We start from the raw sequence: 26,339 nt of genomic DNA, 5'->3' as shown, positions 1-26,339 counted from the left end.
TAAAAAGGGGAGGGAGGAGTAATGACACTCCAGACCAAGTAATACTGGTTGATGATATCAGGATGTTCCAGACCTAATTATAGATGTCTGAAGTGACTCTAAAGGTGTCTAATCCAAGTCTATCCGGGATAATAAATTTCAAATAATAAGAATTAGCTGCTACAATCAGATTTGTAAAAATCAGAAGCTTACGCTAGGATATGGAAGAGTGGCTGCAGTTGCTGCCCTTGTCCTGCCTGAACGCAGGTGGACTGTTGAGCTTCCAAGTACCAGCCTCTGTACTTAATAACCGTAGAGAAATGTCTCTTGCAATGACTTAGGGAAACCTGAATGTATACCTATGTGCACCTTTTGTGGATGCCTCTCAGACCTGCCTTGTGAAGCTGTGTCTCTACGTTGCTTTTAATCCTGAAAAGTCAGATGAGGGATATGCAACAGAGCCATCCAACCATCCTTGTAGGTTCAGCAAATACGCAGCTGAGGTCTTGTGAAAAATACCTTAACAAGGCACTTCGGTAAGGTGTGTTGTGCATTTTTTCTACAAATCTCAACTCTGCAGTGGAGTCGCCTAATAATGATGGTTTAATAAAATGGCTAGACTTGTCCTAGTGTGATATCTGTCTGTAGCATCTATTGTATCCCCCAGAAGCATCCTCAGAGAAAGTCATTGCATTCCTCTGGTAGATGGCTCTGCAAATAGTTGAGGTGTCACAGTAGACAAAAGTCCTGGATTGCTGCACAGGGTCTCTGCAGAGAAGGTAAGGACATTTATGGGTTAGTGTAACTTCACAAATGGAAGTGGCACCTATTTTGTATGTTCAGACATTGTCATTGCTATCTCATAATTAAATTTAGCTTTCTCTGCTTCTTACTTGACTGTCTGTAATTCTTCTGAGCAGTTTGTTGAGGTCAATATCCTGCGTAATAGTCTTTACAGAAGCAATGCAGTGGGTCCCTTCACTATTAGTAAAGAGAAAATCAACCCTTTTTTGAGCTTTTCTGGTCATGCTATGTGCTAAACAAATAAAATGTTCCCTGCATAAAGCCTTACAGCAAAGACCCAACTACTTTAAGCTGCTAGGAGGCTTAAGTAGTACTAAGAGCACAGCCCTCTCTGTGACATTATTTTATTAAAGCACGACTCTTTACCTGAACAGGTGATACTTATTTTTCTTATGTAAATGCTTTAGAGGCCAAGTAGAGAAGACCTCCGAAGGCTTTAAATGTAGGAATATGAAAGCAGCAAATAAATTGAAGCTGAACTGCAAGCAGTTGTATTTCCCCTGTGTTTTAAGTATGTACTCTGCTGTTTGCCTTGAATGATTCCAACTCCATATATTTTACCCTAAGGATCTCAAATTCCAAGGATGAGATTTGAGGACACTGTGATGTCTTTTAATACTGATACTGCAGTGATAATGAGTGGAGCTGGTGAGTTTTCTTTGTTGTGAGAGTTTTCTTTGTTGTGTATCCTGTAACTGCTGTTCTTAGGAAAGCAAGTGAAATATTTAACTTCTAGTTGCTTCCATTAAAAAGGAAAAGGGGAAGGGGAAGAGGGAAGAGGGAGAACAAACATAATTGAGGTTCGTTGTGGAAATGAATATAGTGGTACCGTCATATACTGTTTGTCCTTGAAAGTGCAGTACAGAAGGAATATTTAGTGTACTGCATATTCTGTTTTTCTATAATCATATTAGTGGTGACATTTAATAATAGTTGCTGGAGATACTGCATACAAAGTTCTTTTAATATGGTGGATATCATTCATCCTGTATCCAAAATTAGCACGTTTGGGATCTCTTTTGTGTTAACCAGTAACAACGTCTCAAAATTTAAGAAACTCTTCTGCTTCATGATAATTTTTTTTTTCTGGAAATCACCTCTGACAGAAACGAAGTTCTTCTGTCTTTAAATAGAGACTTATTTTTCTCTTTTCATGACTAGACCTCATCCAGTATTTTGAAAACTATTTTTAGCTAGGAGGAGTGTACTACAGTCATTCATCCTCTTGCCTCTGTCAGTTGTTGAAAGTGCAAGTCAAGGGAACTCTGATGTGACCATGCTTCTCAGAGGATTTGTTTATGCCTTAGGGTTTGTATACATATGAGCTTCATCATATGTTTGCAAGGAATAAATATTTCCTGCATCCATACTTACAAAGAGCTGCTTTTTTTTTGCGTATAGTCGTTTGTGACAGCTCCTGAGAATATATGTGGGAGGGGAGCAGATATGCCTCTTCAGCCTAATTATATTTTGAGTTTCTGTTTTGATGTATTTTTAATCTTGTTATTGGTTGATGTAGATTAGTGGTTTTGATGCAGTATATGTCTTCAAAGATATTTCACAGGTTAACTCAGAAGTTGAACAGCTGTTTGCAGTGAGCTGCTGCTGATGCACGGGAATTGGTTCGGGCATGTTAAACTTCTGAGTTAGAATGAGATGTACTGATGGATATAGACAAAGTAAGCAACTAAAGATAAAATACTGTCTTAGAAAACACAATTGTGCCTTAAAGTGAAACTTGGGATTTAGTAGCTTGTTTAAGTTGCCAAATATAGTAGTTTGAAAATTTGCTATTAACTTGTTGCTGTAGAGTCTGGAGTAGCTTTTAAGTCAAAAAGCTGCTGAAAGAATGCAGTAGAAATTGGAAATTAAATGGTGGGCAATATCTGGGCTCTTACTAGTTTAGTGGTAGTCAGCTTCAGACTAGTTAACAGGGATGTACTTAATGTGGAGGATTTTCTGGCAGCAAAATTGTAATTGCATTCTGCAAAGGATGAAACTTTTTAAAATCAGCAGTTAGCATAGTTAGTCTTCAAGGAAATAAAAAATTTCATTAAAATGTTATTTTTACAGTTGAATAGTAGCCCTAGCGTGAGTCTTATTTACTCATCTCATGATTGTGCTGAGATGATGAATTACCACATCCAGGACATTCTGATTGAAGGCTGTCCATCTTGTTGTGCAGTTTTGACTTGGACTGACAGATTACACAGCAAAGGATCAGATTTGCAGCTGCGCTTCCTTTCATTTTAAGGGGTGATTTGAGGACACTAAGCAGGTATACCATCTTGAACTAAATCCATAAAATGTGAAAGAAATTGAAGCAAGAAGTAATTGAGCTAATACATTGCGACATTTCTGTAGTTTCCGTAGCTGTTAGCTTGGTGGTAAAGGTAGATACCACAGATACTTGTATTGCTGCAGGAGGTGCATATTTAGTTATCCTTTGGTTTACAGCCCTTCACAGTAGCAGCTCTTCTGTGCAAGGTTCATTCTGTTTTGCATGCTTGCCTTTTAATTGATAGTAAATCTGAAACTGCCAGCTACTATGTATGGTATTAATTAATACACCTGTAATTCATGAACCAATGATATGATTGAATTAACTGTCCATCATGTCACCATTATTCTCTGTGTTTTCTCCTGCTTTTCTGTAGGTGTTGTTACCTACATAACATTAGGAATGTGAAACATGCTAGAATTAGTGGACACCGTGCTCTCAGCCTCTGATGACTGGGATGGAGAGAGCTGCTTTCCTTGCAGATTTAAAGCAACATCTATGGTAAACCTTTTGCGTAGGGGTTCCTAAAAACCGTGAACAATTTACTTCAGACTCTTCATTGGATAACATTTTGGACTAAAATTTTATTCCTGAAGTTGTTCTTTTTAGCTGATGTTCTGATTTAAATGCATTTCTTTTCTTGTCAAGACCACAGAAATTGGGAAACTGCAGTGAGCAAAGAGGGAAGATGGTGCACCTAGAGCAGAGGCCTGGAAGAGCTCAGTTTTATCTGCCTCTGCTGCTGGTTTCTTATGTGTGTTTCCATGAATCTTGCAGCCTTTTTCTTCTTTTTTTTTTAAAAAAAAACAACCCAAACCAGTAAGAAGTCATCTGTTTGCAAGGGATCATAAAAATGTAAAGCTGGTACGTCACAGCCTCTTTGTCCCTTACGCCATTATACCTGGTTTACCTGGCAAAAATACTATGTTGGGTTTTCAGGGAAGGGAAGAGGAAGCTAACAAGGAAATAATTCCTTTATTCAAACCTTCCCTGTAGTGAGCTTATGTTTTCATACTAGCTATTTACTAGTAGTAAATAGCACTTTTGAACTTGCACTTGACTTCCAGTAGAAGTCTGCATATAACCACTTAGCTTCTCTAGAGCGCATAGACCGTGATCTAGGAGAAGCAAGTGGTACTATATCTTTTTAACAGATAGTTACGGATGCAGTCTATCACAGTACTGCTGTCTGAGAGAGGTCGGTGTTAATCCCGTATATTCTACAGCCGCATGCATCTCTCTCTTTGCTTAATGTGCATGTTACAAATAGATGTGCTTTCAACTGAATTCACAGTTTGGTGTTGGAGGCAGAAAAGTAAGTGTGAAGAGGTCGACTGCAGGCGGTCTACAGCTAAAGCAGGTGCCTGAGAGACAATTCTAGTAGCCCCTTAAGCAGTTGCCTGATTTTAAAGTGTACCAATGCCCTGCTTAGAACTTAGATGTTTGTAGGTGACTATCTTTGCCCCTCCAGTTTTGCGTGAAAGCATAAATGGTGTGCATTTTCTCCAGGAGTCGATCAAAATGAAAACACACAAGTAGCAAAAGCCAAAGTTATGGCTCTGCCACCTTGTCTTTGCTTCCACTTTATGCTTATTTCTACCCACCTCTCACAAAAATTGATGTAGCTGCTCTTGTATAGTAACCATTTTACAGATTTGAGAGGGCTAAGCTTCTTATTTCCCTTTAGAAATTTTGATGGCTAGAGCAACAGATTTGCAAGTAAATGTAAAAATTTTAGGGAGCTATTTACAGACTCTAATGGATGTGAATTTTTTTTCTGAGAAAAAGGCAGGTGGTTTAGACCCATTTTACAGGAGAGCAAAGACTTAGATATTCAGAGGTTTGTCCAGATTCATAGAGGCAGGGTAAATGTACGGCTATAGAAGTTTTATTTGGTCGTGGGAAGGTCAGACCCCTGTATTCCCATGCGATGAGAGAGACCCATATGGTTTGAGGACTTGAACAGAGATTAACAGTTCTGGTACACAGATCTAGTTGCAAGTTAAGTGAAAATCGATAAATGACTTCAGCAGCATTTATGTGTGTATGTGCACCTTTTTCTTAAATGGGTCACGTGAGTATGCAGATCCTGCCGAAAGTGACACAAATTTGTAAGTGGTGTCCACTTACAAAATAGTTTGAGTATCAGGGAACCTTCCATGTTGGGGAGTGTGTGAAGCCTCTGGAATGGTTACAGTAAGTTTTCAGTGGAATTATTCTGATGAACTTTCGATCTTGTAAAATAAAATCACAACATGCAAAGTAGCATGTCTAGATATTTTGAGAAATTTTTACTTCTCAAAATGAAGCTTCTAGCTGCTGCCAGGTGAAAGGAGGATGGATTCTTTGTGTGCCCCTTGTGTGTGCTTCCTCACGTGGGGCTGCACACCTGAATTCTACCCTTGCTTCACATTGGCTCCCACTGGAGTAATTTGAAAAATGTGTACTTTTGCAAAAAGTACAATAATCCTACTTTTGAAGGTAGTCTTTAAATTCCCTATTAGTGTTCTTTGAAAAAAGAGTGTTTGTGTGAGGTAAAAGAAGCTAAGTATTTTAAAATCTGTAGAGCATTCTCTGAGTTCTGATACACTGGTGTCTTACCAGTGTATATATTAGGCAGCAATATTTGTTTCCTACAGATTTATTTACGGTAAATTTTAGCAGTGGAACTAGTTTGCCTTTTTACATCAACATTTAGAGAAGTTTTCTTACTGCTGAGACAAAGTTGTTTATCTCCATGCATTGAATGGCATCATTGTAGTACAGGGTCACAGGGGTTAACCTCTCATGCTTACACATGAAAATTGGTATGCAAGTGGGAGGTTGGATGAGTGGTGGGAGGCTTTTATCCCTTGTCCCCGAAACAGTTTGGCCAAGCTTGTATGAGAGCAACAGGACACATGCCTCTGTCGTCCTGTTAAAGAACAGTGGGCTTCTGTTGTATTCCTGTTAAATGCAACCTCTGTGGTATTTTTGACAGGGAGTAGATTCCTTGTTCATGCATGTTTCTGAAGAAAAAGGACATGCAGATGAATAAAAGTCGTAGGCTGATGCTACATCATGTATCTGCTAGCCAGGCTGGCTGGGAAACAAGCAGGATTGTCAGCTGGGGACACAAACTGGCATTTCTGCAAAATATTATTCTGCTCGGGCTTCTTGTAAATAGTTTGAACAGCCTTGGAGAACTGAGCTGGTAGGGTCAAAAATTGGTATGGAAAAGGATGAGACTAAGGGAGTGAGCAGCAAAAACAAACCCACACTGCCAAGCAGCAGATACCTGTCTGTGTTGGCATCCTGTTGGAAATATTTGTGTAGTCCACTTGGAACTGGTTCATAGTGGAGACAAAAGAGGAGAGGAAGGGTTTAATGACTAAAGAGAGGATCTCTGCTAATTCACTTACATTAAGTTTAAGAAAGTGTGTCAGAGGGGAAAAAACCCAAACCCCAAAGTGCTGTGGCTATGGTCTTCAAAACTGGAGACTCCTAAATTCTCAGGGTATGAATGCACAGGGGTGAGCTGCAGGCAAAGTCCTGAACTTGCCTTCACTAGGAACAAGTGAAGTTCTCAATCTCAGCTTCTCAAAACAGCCTCAAAGTGTCTTGGTTTCCTGGCTGAAATAGGAAGCCTGGTGCTAATTTCCATCACAAAGATGCCACATCAGAGATGAATCTGTTAATATTTATTGGAAGTGTTATGTGATGATGCTAAGGGCCTATATGATCCTGTAAAATGAAGGATTGCAGAACCTTCTGCATACATTTTTGTAATATTGTGATGTATGGCGCATTTGGTAATGAAGTTGAGACCTTGCGTAGCCTGGCTTCGTCAGCCCTGATGCATATGGATCCTTCAAAGGGATGCTGGCGTACAGATTGCTTTTAACTGGGGAGCTGACATTTCTCAGTCTGCTGAAACTGAAGGCACGTGCTGAACTCTTCTGAGGAAACCACTTTTATGTTTAAGAGGTGAATTTCCAATGGTATATATGAGGACTGTTTGAATTGTTTACTGTTCTCGCATTCAATTTTTTAGTACTTGTCGATGCATTTTATATCTCCACATATTAAGTAGTAATTTAAAAAAAGAGTGAACTTGTTTTCTACAATGTTTTATTTCTGCTTATGTTTTTACCAGAGACTTACTCCATCAGCAGCAACAACTTCACCTCCTTACTTGTAAATCTGTGAGCTGTAGGGCAGATCAATGGAAATCTAGTGCACGGCTTGTACATAGGAAGATTACAAAACCCTTTATTTTTATTTTTTGTTGCAGAAAATACTAAACAATCTCCTTGGACAGAAAAGCTTAATATGGTGACTGTACAAATAGAGAGGAGGAGGGAATGTGGAGAGGGAGGAATACTTCTGCCCAGACAACTTTTCAGTTTCTCTGATGAACCAGAAGGGTGTTTAATTCGGGGGTTTTCCTTCTCTCTTGTTCATGTTCCTTCCTTATGGGAGCAGGCACTGAGGACTTTTTCCCCTTTCGTTATCTGTTGCTTTAGGCTTTCACTCCATTCCCATGGTGATTGCAATTTTTTGAGAACTGGTCCAGAGCACGGTAAGCCATGATGGTATTTTCATCATATTCTGTGCCACAGTATTGCCACTGGTACAGTGCTTATTACAGGGCTAAAAAGCCTGACGTAGAGATGAGCTGAGTGGAGAGGAATTATGTGCGTACCCAAGAGATGGTTCTTTTACGGCGAGGTTAGCCAAACAAGTCAACTGGATAATACATAGTTTCTCCCTCTTGTTGTGTGAAGGATTTGCTTACGTGCTTATAATATTGTACAAGTCTGAGTTTCTAGAGGTCTGCAGCTTTTTTTTTTCTAAACAGTAAAAGAAAACTTACTTCAGATGAAATAATGACGATTTAAGTTGCAACTCAAGTCTTCCAGACTGTTTAGATGTTTCATAGTCTGAGTATTTTAAAGTGCTGGCTGTTTCTGAGCCTAATTTTTGTAGGCATTTTCAGAAGACAATACTTCACTTTACAAAAAGATGGAAAATACATTGAGGATATCAGCTAATGTATAGACTTGTTGTAGCCCTTGTGCCTTAACCAGAACCAAAAGGAAGAGAATGGTAAGAAACCTGGTGGATAGTTGTAGCACTATAAATAAATCAAAACTAACGAGTATATGAGCAGGTGTATGTGCATCTGTGCAAGTAATGGTTTATGGCCAGTCGTGGACGTGTCTTGCTTTCAGATAAGGGTAGCTTTGTTAGCTCTTGAGGCAGAAGCCTGCGTTTTTGTAACAGGGGACCCCAGGTGGCCGTGATCCCTGCTGTGCCTGCAGTGTGGAATGGCCATGGAGTGCAGGGTGACTGCCTGAAGTCCTGGGCAGAAGGTGATCTCCTTATTTATTTTATCCGTTTACTTGGCACCACAGGAACACGTTTTTGATGTTCACTCTGGAGAGCTGCCCCTGCCCGGATCTCCACGTGGGGCTTTTACGCTGCTGACCCAGCAGCGGTGCAGGGGTGGAGGCTGAGGAGTAGCTCCCGGCTTGCTGTGGGGAGCTGAGCATCGTCACACTCCTGGGCTGGGCTCCGCTGGTCTCCAGGAGGGAGAGCCAAGCACAGTAGCCTGCTTTAGCTCAAACTTTATCACTTTTCTGCTTGTTAAAGGAGAAATATGGGGTAGGAGGGAGAATGTTTAATCTTTCTCCTGCTTTCCCTCAGATTCCTCTATCTTGCTGCTGTCCTAGATGTCACAGCCCGTTTTTTATTAAGCTTTAGGCAAGCGCTGACTAAGGATTTAGAGATCACCATGTGAGACAGAAAAGCAGCCAGGCTTAACAGCTAAGAAGGGATTTGTTTAGGTAAATATAAAACCAATATTTAGAGAAGAGCATGGGGCATGAAGTGTGATCACACTTGTTGTCAGCTCTTTTCTGTGGTAATAGTCAGGTTTTTGGCACTACTCCATTTCTTAATGAAATAATTTCCAACTGACTTCGAATGTAGTTGGATTGAACACTCTGAGAAATCATTCTAAACCTCTCATATGCTTCTAGTGTTTTAGAAAAGGTCAGTTTTTTTATTTGAAGCTGTTGATGACTGAACGGCCTGTGGCCTGCAGGATTCCCAAGCAGGTTCTTCAGGAATGGATATTTGTATTTTGCAGAGCCCTTCTGAAGCCAGTAGCATCTTCTGTTGGCTTTGACATTTGCTTCTCAAGTAACTTTGGAAATTCAGGACCTGGTGGTATGCACTGGCTTGAAGGCTAGGTTTAATTTAACCCTTCTCTGGATGGGGGTGGAAAAAAGGACATAAATGTTTAATCAGGAACGATGTATTTTTTTGTTGCTCTAAAGAAAATTGCACCTTTCTCTGGGTAACAAAATTGCTCTTTCTTTGAGAGGGTAAGTAAAAGCCTTGCACTGAAAAGACTGATTACTCTGACAACTGAATGATTTGAGGGAAGGGTCATGATGAACTTCCTTTCTAGTACCCCCAGTGATGCATTTTGCTTTTTTATGTTCACTTTCAATATGTATTCAATATGAGGTTTTTAAAATTTGAAAAATACCAGTGGTTAACTTTGCATGTGTAGTTTAGCATAGTATTCTTTATTTACAAAATTTTAATTGATAGCTTCTGTTCAGTACTGTTGTGATCTATAAAAATGGTCAGAACTGTCAGTACATATGAAAGGAACAAGAATTTTCCATCTGCTCTTGTGCATTGTAATTACATTTCCTTGTGCTTTTTTAAGTATAAGGGCTGTCAGATCATCAGTGTCACTGCCAGTGTTCGGTAACAATAAAGCATGAAAATGTGGAAAAGGGCCACGCTGGCAGCAGTGCTGTTTGTTACAAGTTTTATCTGAAACAGTAGAGAAGAAAAATCTTACTGTTGCAGTTCAGCAGACATGGGGAGAACGTGCTTAATGTCAGTAGCAGGCTCAGTGCTCTTGCCTGTCCATAATGGTCACTTCTGCTATAACTAGACCATGATCTAGGTAAAATTCTAGTATCCACTGTATGCTTGTGTGGTTTTTTATTTGATTAGTGATTTATTTAATTGTTTATTTTCCTGGCACCTTTTTCATATCAAGATCCAATTTTTGGTGGTGGTGGTTTTGGGTTTTTGTTTGTTTGGTTGTTTTTTTGTTTGTTTGTTTGTTTGTTTGCTTGCTTGGTTTTTTGGTGGTTGTTGCTTGTTTTTTAAAGGTAGTTACCAGCACCAAGTCCCCAGTGAAGGAGAAGATCTGCTCTTGAGATCAGAGTGAGGTCAGTAATTGCCATGAGCTGTGGAGCATATGTTGTCCCGTGTTAGCTCCTTGTGCAGTGACACGCAGAGGAGAATTGAGGAGGAAAGAGTGGTAAGTGGATTGTTGAACTGCATGAAGCCGTGCAGCAGTTTATGTGAGAGGCAGTGCATGGGAGGCATGGCTTCGGTGGTGGCCAGAATGGTGCTTTGAACTGGGAAAGCATTTAATTTCCTTGTTTACCGCATAAATCATACATGCAAAACCCATTATCTTCATCTTTGTGTACCAGAGGAAAAGATGAGTCTAAATGCTGGATTTTATGTTAGATGATTCTAAACGCTGGATTTTCTGATTCTCTTGTTTCATTTAAATTACTTTATGCAACAATTTTTCAATAAATACTCAGTGATATATTAGTTAAATGTATTAAAGTGATAACTGGAAAGAGCTATTTTCCCTTGTAAATTTTTTTTAGATACAATCAATATCATGTTCCTGTAGGTTGAGTTTTTTAGAATGTGCACTTTCTCAGTTGAAGCATCTTTGGTAGCATTAGGTATGCTAAAACATAAAGGAGACTGACTGGCATTTCCTGGAAAGAAAGATCAAAGAGCATAAGGATTGTGCAAAATAGAGATCAGTTGTGTTACTCAGTTTCTTAGGGAATTTGAAGGAAAATTTAAAGCACTTCTACTTTTAAAATATTTAAAGATTTACGCAGCTTACTGGTCAACTTACTTTTGAACTAATGAACATAAAAGCAGAACTAATTAGTTAGCTTTTTCATCTCTAGAAAACTTTAAAATTAAACTTAATCGTAATTAATGAAATTAATACTCAGGTGTCTTTGGGTTACATGAAAGGAGAGTGAAGAACTGAGGCTACAACCTTCTGTTTCATTGCATAATTTACTCAATCTATTTGCCTTGAAGATGTCATTCCTCTTGTTCTGCTGGTTCAAATTCATACCTTCGTTGAACAACGCTCTGATGAAGTTTCCCATGACCGCACCAATTAATACTGGGAATGAACCTACTTTTTCTGGCTTCCCTTTGGGAATACAGTAAACTTTTCAAAGGCTTCTGCTGCAAGTAGGTTGAAGGGATCCAGCAATCTCGAGTCAGTAGCTATTTCATCCCTGGCAGTTCCCACGTGTATCTTGGGATGGTAGGAGTGCTGCACCTTCACACTTGTGCATTATAACACTCCTCTTAGGTGCCAGTTAGCTGCTGGTAGAAAGCCATATGCGTTTGCCCTGTCTCTTTCAAGTGGAATGCCTCTGGGCTGCTCCTGAGTCTTGTGACTGCTGACAGTTTTTCTGGTTTTGCCTGCCGTTCATGGAGGACTTGCAAGCAGATAGGGTAAACTGGGCCCTCATCTTCCCCTCTGCAAATCTGCGCCTGGCCCTCGTTACACTTTTCCAGAGAAAACATGATGTATGCATGTGCTATTACCAAGATACTTGCTTGTATTCCAGACCTTCAGAAGTCTGCATGATGTGCAGTGCTGCATCTTACAATGTTAACATATCAAACGCGGAAAAAATTTAAGAGTAAAGAAAATAGGGAAGCATGTTAGTGCAAAGACAAACACAAGAAAGGATGACCCTGGATTGCTCATGTATATATATACCCTGACTTTTTTTTGAGACCAAGACGAGAGAACTTCAGAACTGACCTCTCTGTTTCCCTTTAGGCATTGTGTACAAGTTTGAGCTCCATAAATTAGCAGGAAGAGGTCCTTTTGTGATGTGCGAATAGCAGCTTGCATTGCAGGCTGAGATGGTAGCCCGAGACTGCAAAATGCTGTGTGATGCGTGCTTCTTTTTCTTTCCCCCTGCCCCAGCCGTTAACTTATTCAGCCTCCATCAGATGTGAAGTTAGTGGGTCATTTGACCCTTGCAGAATTAAGCTCTGAATTTTTTAAAAATAAAACCAGTAAGATTTGCAGAGTGGGGTCCAGAGTGCATAATAAATCATTTAAAAATACATTATTTTGCAGAAAGGATCCCATAAAGCAGCCTTTGAGCTGGTATTTTAAAAATACAATTTGGAAGTATATTGAACTATATTATTTACTCAGTTAGAATAGTTTAGTAAACTTTTCAAAATCCTTCTCATGCTTGTGTTTTTGAAAGCAATTTAAAAAAAAAATTGAAAAAGATTTCTCGTGGTCGCCAACAAATCTGTGTTGCTAGCCCAGAAACTGGCGTTGCGGAGTGGGTAGCAGTACGTTGTTTGATGCTGATTGTGCTGCCACTCTCACTGTTTATGTGCTTTAGGCATGGAACACCCTGAAGTGAGTTAGTATTGAATGTCTGAAGTTATCCTTGCTTTCCACCACCTCACTGGTAAAGCTGTGTTGAGCCAGCCGCCGTACACTGTCGGGACAAAGCAGAGTCCGCATCCCTTAGTGCCCTCGTAATTTTTCCCTCCTCCATTATCTGGGATGGTTCTGCTTCCCTCTGCCCTGTATAGCAGCGTGCTGGCAGTGGAGGCATCTGCCTGCCCTGGGCTGTTACCCAAATGACTGGCTGGGGGTACAAATGTTGCCTGTATTTGCTCCATGTCATCGTTAGGATATGTTGGACTGTCACTAATGGTCAAATAAGACCTTAATTTTCTCTGATCTCTTCTGCAAGGCCAGTATAGGTGAGACAGTTTGCAGTTTGCCTTTTTATTTGCTTTGTGGTGCTTTGGGCAGGGGTAGGATTAGGGTTTTTCTTAGCTTAGGACACATGCAGGAGACAGCTTGTGCACTCCCATAGGTTTCTCAAGGGAGATGTGTTCTGGCATTCAGAGCTGCTGCTCTTGGCCCTTTTATTCTGAGTAAATAAATTTGCTCCTGAAAATAAAGCAAATATGTAACTTTATTAGTTAGATGTTTTCCATGAATGTGCTAGGCAACCATGAGATGTTTTTGTAAGCAGACAAATTTCCTGGTCCATCCTTAACACAGCTCCTTTCCGGAGGAGTTTGGTTATTTAAAACCTACATTTTTGTGTATTGCCAGGAAGCACTCATGACGTCCCTTATTAAGAGTTAATAAGAATTTATCCTTCAATTCTCTGCAGAGAGGCTGATTCGTTGTTCAGGCCAGTCTGGAGCAAGGCTCTCTTCTAAGCTGAAATGCAGGCGGTAAATGGATGGAATGGATAGATGATTGGATTATCAAGCTGCGTAATACAACTAAGCCCCCAGATGTTTTCGTTGCTGTATTTTATTGTGTTCAGTGCTCAAAGAACATAACAGAAAAGGAAGTGGAAGTCCATTTTTCCTTACTATACCAAAATAGGCATCAAAACGAGAGGAAGTGGAATAGAGATTTTTTTACACGTGAGGAAAGAAGTTGATAGAAAAGCAAGCATGAAGGCAGATAACTGTCAAAACGTAATTCATTAAATCTAGGCAATTTGTCACTAAACTCTTTTATTACCAATCTCTAAAATTTACAAAATGGAAAGGACTATCAGATGTTTATCATAGGTTATCAGAATAAAAGCTATTTATACATTTGGTGTAGCATTCAGACAGGACGTATTTTTCTGTATTGTCTTGCTGCTGCAGTTGAAACCATTGTTGATATTCACAGCAAAACAGTTTTTTAGGAGTTTTTATTTTATTGTTCAAACTCATTAAGCCATCTCAATAAAATGCGTTGTACTCGTTCCTAGATCAGATAAAATGCTGTATTAAATGTGTTCATTTTTTCATTTCAGATTTGAAATCTCTGATGCAAATAACCTTTGTATGTTTGCTTTTTCACAGTCTAGGCAGAAGAGTGTTGCATTAGGAAAGCTGAATCTTTGTCCTTGACATGGATTAATGTCTCTATGTTCAGGAGAAAAGCTGAGTTGAGTCTAGTTTATGTAGCCTGACAGGATGCTGTTAAAGGCTGGTTGTTTATTGATACTGTTTTGGTTGCGTTAGTTCATTTGCTGTGTGTTGTACAGCGTATTTGCTCTTCTTTTCCAATACTGCCAATAGGAAGTGTATGAACATCACTCCCAAAATTGCAAGATTGTCGTATAAGAGAAGCAAACTGTATTTACACCATGCAGTTTGCGTCTTTTTTCACCTTTTGGTGGGGAGGGTGGATGGGTGGGTTGTGCTTAGCTTGGGGTGCAGTTTTAATGCAACAATTGGAGCTGTCATTGTCAGTCCCCTGTTGTCACCCCTGACAGTGGGTGATGTGCAATAGGAGATGGATGTGATAGAGAAAGGCAGGATCTGATTGTGCAGTTGAGAGGTTGAGACTTGCTCCTGTTGTACCCCCTGTTTTGGAATATCATCGTTTCTCTTTTGGTGATCAGAGAAAGAAACTGAAACAAGTATGTGATAAGTTAATGTGTCAGTCTTTGTTCATGTGTGCTACGTAGTTATCTGACAATTTTTTTGCAAGTAGAAGAATCTTTTATTTTTTAGCTTTCTGGTAATTTCAGAACTGTCCAGCAGAGTCCATAGTTCAGAGTAGCGGGTGAGGGTGGGTAAAGTAAGCTGGGAAATGCTCTTAATTAAAACGGAGGAAAGACTGAAGTGGCCACTCGGGGTCTAAAGTGGGTGAAATTGCCACTGACTCTAGGCAGGATATATTTTCTGTGTCTGTTTCCTTCTTAGCTGAGCTTGACAAATATGAAATTCAGCTGAAGCATTCAGTGCATGGCTCTGAGAATTTCCTTGTTTTTGCCAGGAGGGAGGAGCCATGCTTATTTTCTCCCCTGATGTAGGGTAAAATTAGGAAGTTGTTGTGCCACAGTGAGATGGGAACCATGACTGTCCCATAGCCGGGGCTGACATCTGGTCCCCTGTGGTTTCGGGGGTGGGAGCAGGCAATTTCGTCCCAGGGAAAGCTGCCTGCCTCCCTTCTGTTTCACTAATCTGTCATGAACTTATTGGAAATGGGTGTTTCCAGTGCCAATAAAAAGGAGTATCCATACCCCTTATTCTTTCCTGGGTGCTAGCTCTGCATCAGCTGTTGCAGGACAAGACAGGAGGCACCAGTGCAGAAAAATCACTGCGTTTTGGGAGCTTGAGTGTGACGGTGTGTATTGAGCAAAGGGCTGGAAACTCACTGGACTCAGTACAGCTGTTCTTACATCAAATCATGGCTTTGCCCCGCAATTTATAAGAAACTGCAAGCCTGTAACTCTCACCTAAAATGAGCAACTTAACTGCTTTCAGCATAAACTAGGCAGCCAAACTGATTATCACTTGGGATTTTCCTAATGCTCAAATGTGTTGTTGTTCCTTTCATACTTTTTGGAGAAAGTGTATCTAAACTTCATGGCTGTTCAAAATTTCAGAAGCTGTTGGAATGGTGAAGTTTTACATAATTTTAAAGGATGATACTGAAAACAAGGCAGAGGTTTGAAACAGATGCTTGACTATGTATATTGTAAGATTGTAGTCTGGTTGCTCTGTGAAAAGTTTCATCCAATATGGTGCTCCACGTTGGCTGCTCATAGCTGTTTCATGAACTCAGTAAAATAAGGATGAGACTGTATTTTAAAAATTTTTAGGAAAAGCTGTACACAAAACTTCGGAATGTATTCCGGTCTCTGAGAAGGGGGGTGTTATGAAATATGACAACATATATATATTTTAAAATAACAGTTTTTGAGTGCTGTCAAATAGATCATAGTCCTTCATTAAAACGATTTGATCAAAGGAGATTGTTCTAGATAGATAGCTTGGGTTTTTTTTTTAGTATTTTTATTTTAGTAAAAATGTTCATAGGGAATTATAGTGCTCCATGGTACTATGTTGACAGTTTAACTGAAGCATGATTTTTTCCAAGTTTGTGTTGTAAAGCTTGTAGTGCTTTAGAATAAACCTGCAACAGAATCTGCAGATTTTCAAGCTCTTTTTTTTTTTTAAAGCCTTAAATCAAGATTGACTGCCTCAGCTGAAGATATGCTGTAGAAAAAATGCAATTATTGAGCTTGACAAAAGATAAAGCTGGCTAGTATAAGACATAATTTGGATGAAATTGTATATTCCAAATTATACAGACAGCCAAATGATCTAATGGCCTTCTCTAATTTTAGAATCCTTTAGTCCTTTTTCTTGAAACCTTTCTTATATATAAAGTGTGGATGTGTGTGTGTGCATAGACACATGTGCATAAAAAAGTATTGTGTATGTATGTGTGAGAGGTATCAAAGATGCTTTGTAGGCTAGAAAATGAAGTGCCTTCTGTAAGCTGAATACATGATGATGGTCAGCATTTTTGATCTATTGGCCATTGCTATTATAGGATCTTAAATTAATATTTCAAGACTAATATCTGCTGCTCTCCAAGATAGCTATGTGTGAGTATGCACTGCAGGGAGTCAGTAGGGTCACAATTTAAATAGGTACTCATATGTAGAAATAAATATTGGCATTTAATTATTGAAATGCCTTTCGGCCACACTGAGAAGCTCTGTCCTTCAGTCGTTCGTTTCTTTCTGATGGCAGTGCTCTACTAACTGCTTACACCTGCTTTCATGCCTTGCCTGTAACCCAATGTACCTTACGGTCAAATGCTCAGAGCTTGCACACTGACATTCATTTGCTCATTTCTGTTTTCTGTTGAGAGAAGGTGACAGAGGCAAGGCTGCAGAGCACATCGGCTGTTGGGCGTTTCGATGCGCCCTTCCCAGCCGCATGGACTGAGGCTCGCCGCTTGCTGTTGCGTGGCAGAGAGGAAGATGGGCAGGACTGGGAAGTGCTGGAGAAGACTGGGTGGTAGGACAGGGCAGCACAAGAGAGGGGTGTCAGTCCTGCACTAAGGTTTAAACACCTTGGAAAAAAGGGGATCTTCCACCTTGTCTAGAAGAGTACCTCATGGTTTACTGGGTCTCCTCTCTTTGATACGGTTGTGCTTAACTCTGGTACTTTCTTAGCTGATTTGGGAGTCCAGTCCTTTTCCTAAGGCTCTTTGGAGAAGGTTGTGGAGATGAAGATGGATGGGTTTGCATTACAGACAGAAGTGCACTTGGTGGTGCCCTGCTTCTCTGCCTTGCTTGTACTTGCTGCTCACACTTGTACGTGGGGCACAGGGCTAAGGGTGTGCGGCTGCTGCGTTGTGCAGGAAGGGTGCTAGGGCACTGAAATACCTACTTGCTGTCCTGCCCGTTTCCATGCTGGCTTTTTTCTTACTTTATTTCCTGAAAGTCCTTTTTGCTTTGCTGTTTCAGGCAGAAAGAGAAATCCAGAAAGTTGCTCTGTGCTATAAGACAAAGGTACCTTTTCTTCTTTGGTGTTATCTGCTCATTTCTGTAACTTCTCCAGTTTTGAAAAAGAGCATCGTTATAAAATAATTGCATTCTCAGGTTTTGCCATCAGTTTTGGCACAGTAGGTATGAAGCTGTCAGAGCTTTGCTTGTTATAATCTGCATGTCAGCCTTGTACTGGCCTTAGCTCTTTTTTAAGAGACTTTTTAAGATTTTTTTTTTTTTTCACATAAGCCTGTAGCAGCCATAGATGATCTCAGTGAAGAGAAGGGAAAATGTAGCCTTAGTCTTGTCCCAAATTACAAGACATTCAGCACAGATCTTTCAATGCTTAGAGGGGAGAAAAAGAAACCTTACTTAACATTTTATCTTGAGATAATATTCAAAGCTGTTCATTCCTTTGTGAAGTTGCTCAGTTTTGGTCCTAACATTTGCTGCGGCTCTGCTTTTACTATAAGTGTGACAGTAATGTAAAGGGAGACCTTTCTGATGCAACTGGTGACCTAGGAACCAGCTGTACAACATATTTTTGAATATTATTCTGTGTTATAATTTTTGACAGGTCTCCCCCCACTCCCTTCACCACCTGTTGGTGAACAGGACTTTATTTAAAAAAAAATTGCTTTGGTGCTGAAATACCTGTAAACAAGGTACTTACTTTTTTGTTCATTTTTATTTTTTTTTTTTTTTAATTTTCCATGTTAGAATTTGACTTCTCTGGAGACTTGCTTGGGAGAACTACATGCTGCCTAATTGTATAAAGAATGTATTTTTCACTGTATGGCTTTCTTATCCACTGCTGCGTATAATAAAATGAATACAAGTGATCCTGTTCAGTATCTTCCTTTGGTCTTCTCTTGTCTTAATAAGCTTTCCTCCACATCTGTTCGATTGCAATAGGCAGTGTGGATAGCTGAGGGAAGCTGGTCAGTGTGCATAGACAACCTCCACATTGTGAGCAATAAGCTGAATGACTTCCCAATGCTTTTCTTACATGCCAGCTACTGTGGAACATGTCAGACAACTCCCAGTGTTCAAACATATATTCTAAAGTCCTTTTTTTCCCTTTTTTTTTTCAGTTTCAGCAGAGAGCGAAAAATGTTCTAAATGCAAAAGACAGCAAATTGTGTCCTGAATAGACATATACAGTGTTTCTGTGAGATCAGAGTTTGCATTGGGAAAAAAGAGTTGTCATTTGGTATGTAATTCAGGGCTTTGCTTTCCAATTACCAGGTGCAAGAAGTGTTTGGAGTGTCCTAGGGTTTATTTCAGGGGTGAGGATCTTGAGATCCGAGAGTAACTACTGCTGAGAAAAATCAAGTGTGATGAGTTCCCAACTTTTGTCAGAAAGGATGCATTTTAATACCGTGTCGATATGTACCATGACTCAAAGATGTAGAAAACAGACCAATTACTGAAACAGTAAAAAAGCTAGGTCAGTTTGCCTTTCATCTCTGCTGAGTGTGTGGGAATGGGAAGTCTGGGCAGAGACGGAAAGATGAGTCTGACAGAGTAAGGGGGAAAAGTGGAATCTAGTAAGGGAGAAACAATTAATATGTTATGGGACCTGTAAAATCTATTGCTTTATTATCTTCTTTTTTGCAGTTGTGCTTAATGGAACAAGCCTGTAGAGCCATCAGTTTGGATTTTTGCCAGCCATTATTTAAAATGTGTTGTGTCTTTTGTGGTGGTATTCAGAAGAAATTCAGAAAGAGTTTTTGTTTTAAATCTGCATTATATCTAATTGTTCTTAAAAGGGTGAAAAAAAATACTTACCATGGTTGTAATTTTGCGAGGTGATGATTACAGATGCCAGGGGAGTTCTGGCTGTGCTATTAAATGGAGGTCTTATTTTAGGTAGTGCTAATGAGGCAGTTCCTGTGGCTTTCAAGGGCTGAATGACCTCCAGAAAGAGAGAAAGAAATGAAAAAATCAATCTAGCTCCCCCTACTACAAAAAAAAAAACTTGCAAACTGGGAACTTTTTATTGACATAAAGGTATAAGCTTGTATGACATACAGAACGAGTTCCTCCTCCAATGCCAACAGCTGGCTTTTACTAAATACAGTTGGGATGCATTGGTGTAGGCACTATGTTCAAGGAGTGCGTCTGGAGGACTTCTTTCTCCAGTGTTTTCAATCTACTATAAATTTGTTTTTCTGAAGAGTGAATGTGTAATCTCACAAATTTCATGTTGGTTGTTTGCCTTCACAACAGACATTTAACAACTGTGATTATTACAAGGGCAAAAAATGTATTAATCAAAGGTTCTTTTCTGTGTAATTATTTCTGACAGGAAAATGTATTTGTGCATGTGTGTTTATAAAGCACTACTTGAGCAGTTTGGAAGTAGTTTTTAATAGTAAATTTTTTCTTCCACTTCACTTAAAGAGAGTAAAGGAACAAAACATTTTGGCAAGTGGGAAATGACCCAACATGATCCTTCGAGTTACAAAATTTCTGCAGTCAAAACACTTGGAAAAAGTGAGACTGCATCGTGCAATATTGATAAAGACCAAATAGTTTTCTCAGAAAAGATTTACTTACCTTGGGCAGGTGAGCAAGATGAGTATTTGAAAGAAAAATTGTGTCGATGGATTCTAAATTAATAAAAGGTAGGAGAGCTTTTTGTGCATCCTCACCCTCTTCCAATCCTTAAAAACCTTTCTGGATATCTTCAGAAGGTATTATGGCAGCTGTCCTCTGAGGCGTTAATGATATGATTATACGGTATGACAGTTGAACAGTTCAAGTGCATAGCATGGTGACGATTCCTCAGTTAGCCGAAAGTTTTTACCTAGGCCCTTATCAGATCAGATTACTGTATGAGTCACGCTGTCAGCTGGTTCGCTGGAGCTGTTGACTTTGTCACCGTGGTTTGTCTTCTGTGTCAGGAGACATGATCTGTGATTCGCAGCACTTGTGGAGATTCAGCGTGCTTCAGAGTCGATGCTGCCAGACCACTGACTAGACAGCTGGGCTTGTGATTCTGGAGTAATCCACCTAACAGTAGATCAAATTCCCATAATATCTGGTCGTATATTCTGTAAGCTCTTTGCCTCATGCATCACTCTAATAGCCTTTCAAATGAGCGTTAATTCAGCACTCAGGAAATCTCTTCCTTTAGGGATTACCTTCCACGATCTTCCATTTTTTCCCCTTCCCTCCCACCCAGTGCACACACACCCCATGTCATGCTTGCAAGCGCTCATGCTATATGCCCTGTGAGAGGAGAGGGACATGGAGGGTAACCCCAAGCTGGGGGGGTGAGGCAGATTGGCTGCGGTGCCATTACCAATGCTTACAGGGGGATCAGCCACCCCCAACGGCAATAGCCACTCCCCTGCTCTGCTCATCTCTTCTTCCCGCTTGCCCTTCTCTGCCTTGGTTGTACTTTCCCACTTGGTGTGGAGACAGCGGTGTGGCTGTTCTTGCATGACCCTCACCATTGTTGGGGTATCACCTGAAATGTCCTGCAAAGGGGCGTTCTTGCCCCTCACCGGTCAGTTGTTTTTCTGTGAGCAGCTTAACTGAGCTGTGCCAGACCATGCTAACTCTCTTCCGCCTGTGCTCAGGGAAGTGTCTTGTTTGGCTAGAAGTATTTTTGATTGCTTTTCTTTTAAAAAATACTTATTTTTGTATTAAAAGGGCACACTTCTCTCTATCTGTTAGGAAGGGTATACTTAAGGAACTATACTTGGAACAGGGTATGTGGGAGGCCTCATTTTCTGGGTTTGCTGTATCGACCGAGATGATTCAGTGTTTCATGGGGCCAAGGGAGGATTGTTGACCATTACCTGTACCAGGGGACATTAGTTAATTTTGTCAAAATCCTGATTTGGCTCTTAGGTTGCTTTGCAGGTGGGATCTGATAACTTGTTCTTGAAATCTCTTGTCTGCTTTGCTGGATGTGCTATGATCGTATCTTCTAGCTGTATCTTCCAAGTTAGTTTTGGTGTCGAGGATGCCAGAGAGAAAGCAGAGTCAGCTTTGCTGAGCAATGCTGGATATTGACTAGAATGACAGATTTGTTGACAGAAGCACTCAGTTCCTTTTAAGAAATCAATAGTGTCTCCGATAGCATCACGAATGCTGTGCTAATGGAAGCTGTTACCAGAAGTGAGCGGTAAATGCTGCGAGCCTTCTGTGAGGCTGTCACTTCAGGGACATAAAAGCTAAATGGCCAAGTGTTGCCCATGTGCAGAGGGACAGAAAATGATGATGAGTCCTGTAAATGAATATTGCATTTGTGGTTTCTTCAGTGCCTGCCTGCCTGGCGACTTTTGAGAACTGGAGTATGTGAACTATAAATATTTCTCTTTTTGTCATTTATAATTTAGTCCTGGGTCAGCGTAATTTACTTGCATAATACCACTGAGGTCAAGAACTGAGTGTTTGAAAGCTGTTATCTGTGTTCACTCCTATTGACTAGGTTTTACTGTATAATAGAATACAATTTTCTTTTTCCATATGATTTTGTATTTATGACAGTTTCCATTGCACGGGACTAGCATTGTGTAATTTTTCTATGGTGTACTTACTTCTTTTTCCCCTTCATCTTTTATTATGATGACCACTGTCAGCCTAGAATAAGCTCTAATTCAAGAGAAGGCGAAAAAATGCTGTTGCATGGACAAAACTGTCCATCTGTTGCATGAATAGTGGAAAACTAAAGAAAAAGAAGTAACATTGAATAACCCGCTTCATTTCCCAACCGAGGTAGCACACAAGAAGAATAATCTTTGACAAATCTATTTCTCCCCTCACTACAGCAGATATTTCAGGGTAAATTTTCGATGCTGTGTACATTGAGCTATGCAGTTTCATTTAAGGTTAGGAGAGCTTCCACAGCTGCATTCATACACACAGCCTTGAAATTGATCTCCGTTTATTTATTTTCTTCTCAGCATAGACCTTTTTCTCCTTTTTTCTTTGGTTTCTCCTTTGTCTTTGAGATGTATTTATACATTTGTTGCCCAAATGAAACAGTAGGAAGAATCTGCTTTGTGTTTTTGTTGGTTTTTTTTTTTTTTAATTTAGTTCTATTAATTCATACATAGCACTGAGGGCTCAATTAAGGGCTCAGAAATTTGAGTTTAAAGACTGATATCTTTGTAAAAATTATGTTCTTCAAGGCCCATTCCAGGTTAGCAAATGAGTTCTAAAACCGGAGGAATATGCATAGTTTGTGTCTCAGGGATGAAGTGTTCTTGTAGGCAAAGGTTATCACTGGTGACTGCTAAATTCCCTGTGAAATAAAATGGACATTAATTCTCCAGTGCTTTCACTCATGTATTCACATCCTTTTCCTTTTTCCCCTGAAAGTCTTTCCCTCACCTTTCAGATGAGGGTGAAATAAGATGGTAATTCAAATCTGAAATTTTAGTTCTGTTACTTGTGAGTGAGTTGGTGTTGTTGCATCACTGTGCACTTCTACAGTATTCACATCTGGGAAGGTCTGTTCTTCCCCCAGTATGTTTTTGTATCACAAGGTGTATTTCTGCTTTGTGCGTTACCTAAGTGTTGGGTTGCCACTTTCCTCCATAGAAGAGGATTTTCCCATACATCCCTGCATTCTTCCCATTTCTTGAGTCTGTGTCTTGTCAGTCAGCTTCTCCTGGATGGCGTTTGTAAATGGATGGTGTTGGGGCTGGATTTCCAGCAATGTAGTAGAGTACCACTTTTCCCCTTCAGTTAAAGAAAGATAATGAAAACCTTGCTACTGAGAGCACATTCTTTGATTTATTTCTGCCGGATTACATGGGTGATGGAGTTGCTTAGAAAGATCTGGACATACGCCGGTAAAACCTTTTCACAAAAGCTGATTTCATAACATTGTGTGGTGAAATATGTAAATTTATACATAACAAAACCTACTAAGAGACACAGTTTAAAAAATCCATCCTCCCCTATGTTCTAGAACTAGAAAATGTTGATACAAATTATGGTTAGGTAATTGACTACACAGAATGAAGTATATAATTTACAAGAGGTAATTCATGCAAAATAAGGCATGGAAGAGGACTCTTGTAGTTAAGTAAATGCCAACTGCTTTATTGCAACGTCATTTTTTGTGGTTCTCATTTAGAGTTATTAGCACTGATTTTTTTTCCCTTTGTTTCAGGTTTGTAGAAATACAATTAATTCCTCACTGTAAAAAAAAGAAAATTCTGTGGTAAATACTTTGCTTCTAAAATACACCCTGCCAGTCTCAAGTTGGGTTTTTATCAGCAAAAGTTTGGTTTTTTTTTTTAATTTTGAAATTTTAACAACAAAAAAAAAGTAAATTAAAATTTGCCCTTCTTATAATTGAGAAAATTGTCCAGTTAAGTGCTGTATTATAAACTTCCAGTGTATTTTCAAGTAGTTTAAAATACTAGAGGGTGCCAGTTATGAGCAGGAAGGAAATCCTTTTGAAGGATTATAGCATTTTAGTTGAGGAATAAAACAGGCATGTTTTTAATTGTCCTTTATATTTTGAAGGCATTATGCAGTGGCCAGTTCTTGTGAAACATATATGGAAGGTTATTCCTACCACCGTTTTCAAAGATGGAGCAAAAAAGGCAAAGAGGCTGTACATGTATCCATCTTGTGAGTAGTTGCTGTTGTTCGTAGTCTCACTGAATCCATAAATCTGAAGAGCCGTAAGAGATTTGCTCAGGGCATTGGAGGTTGTCAGAGTCAGGGCTGGCCCAACGTTGCCAGCTTGGAGCTGAGCCCGTTCCACCTTGCTGCCTTCGCTTGCTGCAGAATGAGCATTCTGTTCTTCATGTTGCTATTTGGGTGGGACTTAAAAATTCATCTGGAAGATTCTGCAAAATTCAAGCATGCCAGGTTGCTTTCTTATCCGTGCCCTTAGCCCTCCTCCCTTTTCAGCTCCGAGAGGATATTAAATCAGTCCCATTCCTATAGCATGTGCCCCAGTCCAGTGGTGATGCTTGGTGAGCATTTTTGCCATGCTACTGGAAGCAAATGCAAACGCAATGACAGATGTCCCAAAACTGGCATGAACAGAGAATTGGTCCCAGATGCCCTTTTGCAGGCCCGCTTCTGTATACAAGAGCAGGCCCCAATCCTGAACTATAGAACAACTGTTGATGAAACAGAAGGTGTGTACCTGTTGGGATTCAAGGTATTCCTCCCATTAAAAGTCTAGAAGAAGTGTGATGTTATCACTAGAGGACGATGTCCAAGGAGAAGTCATGAGATGTGGGCAGTGGCAGTCGAGGAGGCAGTTCAGCTCTGTAAATCTCTCTTGCTTTTTGTCACTTTTGTCAGGTATCTTCAACTATACTATTTCAATTTTCAATGGGTAGAGCTGCTTTTTGAATTACATTTTTGCTGTAGAGGAACTTTGTGGTTTTGTCCATTTTTCTCACCTGGTTAGGTTTCATTCTATGGTGGTATTATGGTTATTCTTGAATTCATGTGTTTAATTTTTTTATATCGATAGAACTTCAAAATATGTTGCACACTAAAGAAAATAAGCATACAAAATCAGGTGTTATTCTTGCTTTGCCTGAGAGACTGGACTTTGCAATTATTTAAATAGAAATACTGGTTTAATTGTGCTTTTAGTTTACTTTTTTTTTTGGTCTTTTTTTTTGAATGGATTTACATTAGTCTTGCAAGCACATAAGTATCTGAACAGCTTTGTGGGATGACACTTGTGGGATGAGGGTTGAAATCCCTGGTACAAATAAACACTGTGTTTATGACTCTGCGCTGCTTCTTAGTGGTGTCGGTGGCTTCCTGACGGAGATAAGTGCAGCTGGCAGGACTTCAGTGGTTAGATAACAGAGCAGAAGCGTTGTGTTTAATCTGCTGCTGACTCTCGCTCTTCCTTGTGACGACATTCAGATAAACAGACACAGAACTCCACAGTGAAGCAGATGCAAACAGGGAAGACATTTCGCTGAATGCCGGGTCTTGAACTGCTCTAAATAGTTTTCCTCTCACTTTCAGAATTGTGAAATGGTCACAAATGGTTTGTGGTCTCATTTTACATCAGTGGAGAAGGGTTGAATTGCCAGGACAAGATATACTCTCCCTTGCTTTTTAACTTGCACAAAGAAACTAGGAATGAAAACAGAAAAGAAATCCCCAAAGCAAGCACAGGATTGGGATATTGTGTTAGACAGAAACTGCTCAGGAGCCATGGAGATCTTTCTTCGGATTAGTTTCTGCGTAACAGAAGAATGACCAAGGAATTGGGTTACTTAGTCATAAATTTGGAGAGTTGGAAGCCCTAATAATAGTGTCTGGTAGTGCAAATGAAGCACCTCTGCAGTGTTTTATTTGCTTACGAGAGCTAAGGAAGAAACTCAGGTTGCCGTGGGAGTCCATCAATGGAGGACTCTATGTGATCATGTTTTCATGTTTTGTTGGAGAATGTCCTTTGTTTTCCTTAATTCTTTTGCAACAGCTGCTAGTTTAATTTGATACATACTTGTTCCAATAAAAAAAGAAAACTTTTGATCCAGCTTAAAAAGCAGAGTTTAACAGTTATTTGCAAGTTGACCTTCTGTGTGCAGTGATTCTGTCATTTACATGGCATTATATCCCTTGCATGTGTGTTGGGGTTTGTTGTGAGATTTTACTGGTATTAAGGTCAGATATTCAGATGCAGCCTTAGGAAAAACATATCCATCTTGTCTGTTCATATTTATCCAAGCAAATCAGAGAGTCGTTCCTCATATTATTTATAGGAATCCCCAAAAGCCTGTTTTTGTGTAAGTGTGTGGAATGGCTACATGGTAGGACTTTCTTTAAGGCCATTTTTAAAAACAATTCGTATAGAGTATAGGTTACAGAAATCTGAAAGAAAACATATCTTA

The 26,339-nt window shown here is 39.8% G+C and overlaps 1 protein-coding gene across 2 annotated transcripts in view; it reads left to right on the top strand.

The window, feature by feature from the left end:
• The window catches only part of FRMD3 (FERM domain containing 3), a 142,948-nt gene that overhangs the window by 30,651 nt on the left and 85,958 nt on the right, over positions 1 to 26,339 (top strand). The window contains exon 1 of one of the 2 annotated variants that reach the window (XM_086770996.1): positions 3,550 to 3,565. The exons of the other annotated variant lie outside the window; for it this stretch is intronic. Within the exon in view, the coding sequence (XP_086627122.1) occupies positions 3,563 to 3,565 (3 nt within the window). The 5' untranslated portion in view covers positions 3,550 to 3,562. Of the gene's footprint in view, positions 1 to 3,549; positions 3,566 to 26,339 lie in introns of those variants that run through there. 2 annotated transcript variants of the gene reach the window in all.

The sequence above is a fragment of the Chlamydotis macqueenii genome, chromosome Z (assembly GCF_036417535.1).
Source record: "Chlamydotis macqueenii isolate bChlMac1 chromosome Z, bChlMac1.mat, whole genome shotgun sequence".
Lineage (NCBI taxonomy): Eukaryota > Metazoa > Chordata > Aves > Otidiformes > Otididae > Chlamydotis > Chlamydotis macqueenii.
This window is presented reverse-complemented; position numbering and strand designations above follow the sequence as displayed.